This window comes from Melanostigma gelatinosum, assembly GCF_949748355.1.
Source record: "Melanostigma gelatinosum genome assembly, chromosome: 8".
NCBI lineage: Eukaryota > Metazoa > Chordata > Actinopteri > Perciformes > Zoarcidae > Melanostigma > Melanostigma gelatinosum.
In genome coordinates this window covers 28,091,652-28,099,514 of record NC_136641.1, presented here as the reverse complement: position 1 = coordinate 28,099,514, position 7,863 = coordinate 28,091,652, and the positions used below count along the sequence as shown (strand labels likewise).

Sequence of the window (7,863 nt, the reverse complement as noted above, 5' to 3'; positions counted from 1 at the left end):
AGGTGGTGACGGTTGATTGAGGACAGGAGGAGGTGACGGTTGATTGAGGAGGAGGAGGTGACGGCTCATTGAGGAGGAGGAGGTGACGGTTGATTGAGGAGGAGGAGGTGACGGTTGATTGAGGAGGAGGAGGTGACGGTTGATTGAGGACAGGAGGAGGTGACGGTTGATTGAGGACAGGAGGAGGTGACGGTTGATTGAGGACAGGAGGAGGTGACGGTTGATTGAGGAGGAGGAGGTGACGGTTGATTGAGGAGGAGGAGGTGACGGTTGATTGAGGAGGAGGAGGTGACGGCTCATTGAGGAGGAGGAGGTGACGGTTGATTGAGGACAGGAGGAGGTGACGGTTGATTGAGGAGGAGGAGGTGACGGTTGATTGAGGAGGAGGAGGTGACGGTTGATTGAGGAGGAGGTGGTGACGGTTGATTGAGGAGGAGGAGGTGACGGTTGATTGAGGAGGAGGAGGTGACGGTTGATTGAGGAGGAGGAGGTGACGGTTGATTGAGGAGGAGGAGGTGACGGCTCATTGAGGAGGAGGAGGTGACGGTTGATTGAGGAGGAGGAGGTGGTGACGGTTGATTGAGGAGGAGGTGGTGACGGTTGATTGAGGAGGAGGAGGTGACGGTTGATTGAGGAGGAGGAGGTGACGGCTCATTGAGGAGGAGGAGGTGACGGTTGATTGAGGACAGGAGGAGGTGACGGTTGATTGAGGAGGAGGAGGTGACGGTTGATTGAGGAGGAGGAGGTGACGGTTGATTGAGGAGGAGGAGGTGACGGTTGATTGAGGAGGAGGAGGTGACGGTTGGTGCCTTGGGTTGTTTTATGCAATGTCACTATGAATCTTTTTTTCAGTGACATTCTGTGTGCACTTGTCGTGTTTGTTGTGTTACCTCACACACACACACACACATTCGTATCTAACTGATCGTTATGTGACCTGAGTACTGGTATTGTGTACTGGTGAGTACTGGTATTGTGTACTGGAGAGTACTGGTATTGTGTACTGGTGAGTACTGGTATTGTGTACTGGTGAGTACTGGTATTGTGTACTGGTGAGTACTGGTATTGTGTACTGGAGAGTACTGGTATTGTGTACTGGAGAGTACTGGTATTGTGTACTGGTGAGTACTGGTATTGTGTACTGGAGAGTACTGGTATTGTGTACTGGTGAGTACTGGTATTGTGTACTTGAGAGTACTGGTATTGTGTACTGGGCCACTGATCTGCTGCTGATTGGCTGTAAGTGTAATGAGTCAGAGCCATAGATGATTGACAGGAGCGTGAGAGCCAATCACAGTCAACCGTAGTGGCTCCTCTGAAGGTCACATGTTTCCATAGACAAACACATTCAGTGAGATTCCTTAAAGGCACTCCTTCAACACACTGATGACATCACACGGTGGACTCTGACCCGACCAATCAGAGAGAGGGGGGAGGGAAACATGAAGAGAGACAGAAATCAGCAGAAACACTGAGACATGAGAGCTGAAGACAGGTACGACACACACACACACACACACACACACACAGGTACGACACACACACACACACACACAGGTACGACACACACACACACACACACACACACACAGGTACGACACACACACACACACACACACGCACACACACAGGTACAAGACACACACACACAGGTACGATACACACACACACAGGTACGACACACACACACACAGGTACGACACACACACACACACACGCACACACACACAGGTACAAGACACACACACACAGGTACGACACACACACACACACACACACACACACAGGTACGACACACACACACACACAGGTACGACACACACACACACACACACACACACAGGTACGACACACACACACACACACAGGTACGACACACACACACACAGGTACGACACACACACTCTCCTCGTGGCTGTAGGGGGCTTCTTTACCTCCTTGTTTACTTCCCTCCTTATTTCCTAATTAGGGAGCATAATAACTGCATTCTAATCATATTAATATCATCTAGCTGCATAACTCGGATGTTCTTTACCTCCTGACTCAGAAAGTTGCACTGCCTTCTTGCTTCCTTATTTCCTTGCCAGCATAATGAGGAAGCTGCTTTACTTCCGTGTTTCCTCGGGAAGCATCTTTACTTCTTGTTTCCTCGGGAAGCATCTTTACTTGTTGTTTCCTCGGGAAGCTGCTTTACTTGTTGTTTCCTCGGGAAGCTGCTTTACTTGTTGTTTCCTCGGGAAGCTGCTTTACTTGTTGTTTCCTCGGGAAGCTGCTTTACTTGTTGTTTCCTCGGGAAGCTGCTTTACTTGTTGTTTCCTCGGGAAGCTGCTTTACTTGTTGTTTCCTCGGGAAGCTGCTTTACTTGTTGTTTCCTCGGGAAGCTGCTTTACTTGTTGTTTCCTCGGGAAGCTGCTTTACTTCCGTGTTTCCTCGGGAAGCTGCTTTACTTCCGTGTTTCCTCGGGAAGCTGCTTTACTTCCGTGTTTCCTCGGGAAGCTGCTTTACTTCCGTGTTTCCTCGGGAAGCTGCTTTACTTCCGTGTTTCCTCGGGAAGCTGCTTTACTTCCGTGTTTCCTCGGGAAGCTGCTTTACTTCCGTGTTTCCTCGGGAAGCTGCTTTACTTCCGTGTTTCCTCGGGAAGCTGCTTTACTTCCGTGTTTCCTCGGGAAGCTGCTTTACTTCCGTGTTTCCTCGGGAAGCTGCTTTACTTCCGTGTTTCCTCGGGAAGCTGCTTTACTTCCGTGTTTCCTCGGGAAGCTGCTTTACTTCCGTGTTTCCTCAGGAAGCTGCTTTACTTCCTGTTTCCTCAGGAAGCTGCTTTACTTCCGTGTTTCCTCAGTTAATTATCACGTCAAATGCCTCAGATTGTTTGAATCGCTGCTTGGGGACGTTTGTTGTTTCTTCTCTGACTCCCACCTCCACATATGCTCATCCATTTTGAACGTACGGCGTCTAGCAGTGTGTGTGTGTGTGTGTGTTTGTCTGTGACTGTGGGTCTAAGTGAATGAAACGGTGTCAGTAGCTGCTCTGCATGTATTTATGTTTGTATTTGCACAGTGTGTGTGTGTGTGTGTGTGTGGCTCCCTGCGGTCGGCCACCATCTGCCGTAGTGTGCGACTGAGAGTACAGATCTGTTTGTGAAGCGCTGATTCACTTCAGGTAAATTGAGAGGCAAGGAGGTAGAGAAGCTAGTGGGTGAGGAAGCTTCGTAGTGAGGAAGCATGAAGAAAACTAGATGTCCTCGATTGGTAGTGAGTCAGCAATAAGGGATGTAAATATCCTCGTTAGGAGGTAAGGAAGCAAGGAGGTAAAAAGGTGTGAACAGGTGTTTAAAGGTGTCTGGAGGTGTGAACAGGTGTTTAAGGGTGTCTGGAGGTGTGAACAGGTGTTTAAGGGTGTCTGAAGGTGTGAACAGGTGTTTAAGGGTGTCTGAAGGTGTGAACAGGTGTTTAAGGGTGTCTGTAGGTGTGAACAGGTGGTTAAGGGTGTCTGGAGGTGTGAACAGGTGTTTAAGGGTGTCTGAAGGTGTGAACAGGTGTTTAAGGGTGTCTGGAGGTGTGAACAGGTGTCTGAAGGTGTGAACATGTGTTTAAAGGTGTGAACAGGTGTTTAAGGGTGTCTGAAGGTGTGAACATGTGTTTAAGGGTGTCTGAAGGTGTGAACAGGTGTTTAAGGGTGTCTGAAGGTGTGAACAGGTGTTTAAGGGTGTCTAAAGGTGTGAACAGGTGTTTAAGTGTGTTTGAGGGTGTGAACAGGTGTTTAAGGGTGTCTGAAGGTGTGAACAGGTGTTTAAAGGTGTGAACAGGTGTTTAAGGGTGTTTGAGGGTGTGAACAGGTGTTTAAGGGTGTCTGAAGGTGTGAACAGGTGTTTAAAGGTGTGAACAGGTGTTTAAGGGTGTCTGAAGGTGTGAACAGGTGTTTAAAGGTGTGAACAGGTGTTTAAGGGTGTCTAAAGGTGTGAACAGGTGTTTAAGTGTGTTTGAGGGTGTGAACAGGTGTTTAAGGGTGTCTGAAGGTGTGAACAGGTGTTTAAAGGTGTGAACAGGTGTTTAAGGGTGTTTGAGGGTGTGAACAGGTGTTTAAGGGTGTCTGAAGGTGTGAACAGGTGTTTAAAGGTGTGAACAGGTGTTTAAGGGTGTCTGAAGGTGTGAACAGGTGTTTAAGGGTGTCTGAAGGTGTGAACAGGTGTTTAAAGGTGTGAACAGGTGTTTAAGGGTGTTTGAGGGTGTGAACAGGTGTTTAAGGGTGTCTGAAGGTGTGAACAGGTGTTTAAAGGTGTGAACAGGTGTTTACGGGTGTTTGAGGGTGTGAACAGGTGTTTAAGGGTGTTTGAGGGTGTGAACAGGTGTTTAAGGGTGTCTGAAGGTGTGAACAGGTGTTTAAAGGTGTGAACAGGTGTTTAAGGGTGTTTGAGGGTGTGAACAGGTGTTTAAGGGTGTCTGAAGGTGTGAACAGGTGTTTAAAGGTGTGAACAGGTGTTTAAGGGTGTCTGAAGGTATGAACAGGTGTTTAAAGGTGTGAACAGGTGTTTAAGGGTGTTTGAGGGTGTGAACAGGTGTTTAAGGGTGTCTGAAGGTGTGAACAGGTGTTTAAAGGTGTGAACAGGTGTTTACGGGTGTCTGAAGGTGTGAACAGGTGTTTAAAGGTGTGAACAGGTGTTTAAGGGTGTTTGAGGGTGTGAACAGGTGTTTACGGGTGTTTGAGGGTGTGAACAGGTGTTTAAGGGTGGCTGAAGGTGTGAACAGGTGTTTACAGGTTTGTGTAAAGTGTAAATAGCAGCCAGTGGAACATTACAGCTGTGCTGCAGGTAAAACCAGGTGTGCTATTGAGCATGCTCAGTAACTTTGTCTCCTCCTGTCTGCAGCTCGGCCGCCATGTCTAAAGCGACGGTGAAGAAGCTGCACTGGCGCTCGAAGGTAATGATTCATGTTTCAACACCTAGAGAGAAAACAGAGGACGAAGAGGACAGAAGGTCACAGTAAGGTGACCTCCTGTCCTCTTTGTCTTCTTCTCTTTGTCACTCTTCTTCCTCTTCGTCCTCTTTGTCCTCTTCTTTGTCCTCTTCGTGTTATTTGTCCTCTTCGTCTTCTTTCTCCTCTTTGTCACTCTTCTTCCTCTTCGTCTTCTTTGTCCTCTTCGTCTTCTTTCTCCTCTTTGTCACTCTTCTTCCTCTTCGTCTTCTTTGTCCTCTTCGTCTTCTTTCTCCTCTTTGTCACTCTTCTTCGTCTTCTTTGTCACTCTTCTTCCTCTTTGTCTTCTTTGTCCTCTGTCACTCTTCTTCATCCTCTTTGTCACTCTTCTTCCTCTTCGTCCTCTTTGTCCTCTTCGTCCTCTTTGTCACTCTTCTTCGTCTTCTTTGTCCTCTTTGTAACTCTTCTTCCTCTTCGTCTTCTTTGTCCTCTGTCACTCTTCTTCCTCTTTGTCCTCTTTGTCACTCTTCTTCCTCTTCGTCCTCTTTGTCTTCTTTGTCCTATGTCTTCTTTGTCCTCTTCATCCTCTTTGTCACTCTTCTTCCTCTTTGTCACTCTTCTTCCTCTTTGTCCTCTTCGTCCGTATCCAGGTGCAGGAGAGCTTCGTCCCGCTGGGCGGCGGCTCCGGAGAGCTGGGGCTGGCCATCGGGGGCGGGGGCGACTACGGTGAGTTCCCATTCGTCACCGCGGCCCACGGGGGCGGGGCCACTGTGGGCGACATCATCCTAGAGATCGGGGGGACACCAGTGTTAGGGATGACCCTCGGGGATGTCAGAGGAGTCCTCAACTCCTGTCCTCATCCAATCAGAATCAAGACTGTGTCACCAGGTGAGAGCACACCTTAAATATCTAAATGACATCACTATGACATCGTGTCTTCTGTCCCTCAGGCTCGTCCCTCTGTAGTGACATCACAAGAACATCGTGTCTTCTGTCCCTCAGGCTCGTCCCTCTGTAGTGACATCACTATGACATCGTGTCTTCTGTCCCTCAGGCTCGTCCCTCTGTAGTGACATCACTATGACATCGTGTCTTCTGTCCCTCAGGCTCGTCCCTCTGTAGTGACATCACAAGAACATCGTGTCTTCTGTCCCTCAGGCTCGTCCCTCTGTAGTGACATCACTATGACATCGTGTCTTCTGTCCCTCAGGCTCGTCCCTCTGTAGTGACATCACAAGGACATCGTGTCTTCTGTCCCTCAGGCTCGTCCCTCTGTAGTGACATCACTATGACATTGTGTCTTCTGTCCCTCAGGCTCGTCCCTCTGTAGTGACATCACTATGACATCGTGTCTTCTGTCCCTCAGGCTCGTCCCTCTGTAGTGACATCACAAGGACATCGTGTCTTCTGTCCCTCAGGCTCGTCCCTCTGTAGTGACATCACTATGACATCGTGTCTTCTGTCCCTCAGGCTCGTCCCTCTGTAGTGACATCACTATGACATCGTGTCTTCTGTCCCTCAGGCTCGTCCCTCTGTAGTGACATCACAAGGACATCGTGTCTTCTGTCCCTCAGGCTCGTCCCTCTGTAGTGACATCACTATGACATCGTGTCTTCTGTCCCTCAGGCTCGTCCCTCTGTAGTGACATCACTATGACATTGTGTCTTCTGTCCCTCAGGCTCGTCCCTCTGTAGTGACATCACAAGGACATCGTGTCTTCTGTCCCTCAGGCTCGTCCCTCTGTAGTGACATCACAAGGACATCGTGTCTTCTGTCCCTCAGGCTCGTCCCTCTGTAGTGACATCACTATGACATCGTGTCTTCTGTCCCTCAGGCTCGTCCCTCTGTAGTGACATCACTATGACATTGTGTCTTCTGTCCCTCAGGCTCGTCCCTCTGTAGTGACATCACAAGGACATCGTGTCTTCTGTCCCTCAGGCTCGTCCCTCTGTAGTGACATCACAAGGACATCGTGTCTTCTGTCCCTCAGGCTCGTCCCTCTGTAGTGACATCACTATGACATCGTGTCTTCTGTCCCTCAGGCTCGTCCCTCTGTAGTGACATCACTATGACATCGTGTCTTCTGTCCCTCAGGCTCGTCCCTCTGTAGTGACATCACTATGACATTGTGTCTTCTGTCCCTCAGGCTCGTCCCTCTGTAGTGACATCACAAGGACATCGTGTCTTCTGTCCCTCAGGCTCGTCCCTCTGTAGTGACATCACAAGGACATCGTGTCTTCTGTCCCTCAGGCTCGTCCCTCTGTAGTGACATCACTATGACATCGTGTCTTCTGTCCCTCAGGCTCGTCCCTCTGTAGTGACATCACTATGACATCGTGTCTTCTGTCCCTCAGGCTCGTCCCTCTGTAGTGACATCACTATGACATCGTGTCTTCTGTCCCTCAGGCTCGTCCCTCTGTAGTGACATCACTATGACATCGTGTCTTCTGTCCCTCAGGCTCGTCCCTCTGTAAGGACCTCAGGTTGTACCTCAGTAAGTGTTTCACTCCGGGCTCCATGGACAGTCAGCTGCAGCAGCTCATCAGAGAGAACCTGTACCTGAGAGCTGTTCCCTGTAAGACACACACACACACACACACACACACACACACACACAGTCTGTTGACTAAAAGTTTCTCAACCTATGTTTTTATACCACTGTGAGGATGACATGTCGGTTTGTTTCTTTAAATTAATGTTCAAAGTTCAGCCTGAAGCAGGTGTGTGTGTGTGTGTGTGTGTGTGTGTGTGTGTGTGTGTGTGTGTGTGTGTGTGTGTGTGTGTGTGTGTGTGTGTGTGTGTGTGTGTGTGTGTGTGTGTGTGTGTGTGTGTGTGTGTGTGTGGTACAGAGTGTATAGGTTTTAGTCCCTCAGAGTGGGAGCTCTTCTCTTTACAGACATGTATTTACATTCAGACTGATCACCTCTCTGAGTTCACTTCCTGGCTCCGCCCC

The 7,863-nt window shown here is 49.1% G+C and overlaps 1 protein-coding gene across 1 annotated transcript in view; it reads left to right on the top strand.

Moving 5' to 3' along the window:
• Window positions 1–4,874: 4,874 nt before the first annotated feature.
• magixa (MAGI family member, X-linked a) overlaps window positions 4,875–7,863 on the top strand; it is a gene marked incomplete at its 5' end in the record, with an annotated part of 34,036 nt that continues 31,047 nt past the window's right edge. The window contains 3 exons of the mRNA XM_079273484.1: window positions 4,875–4,916; window positions 5,561–5,798; window positions 7,369–7,485. Coding sequence (XP_079129610.1) covers window positions 4,875–4,916; window positions 5,561–5,798; window positions 7,369–7,485 — 397 coding nt within the window. The remainder of the gene's footprint in view (window positions 4,917–5,560; window positions 5,799–7,368; window positions 7,486–7,863) is intronic.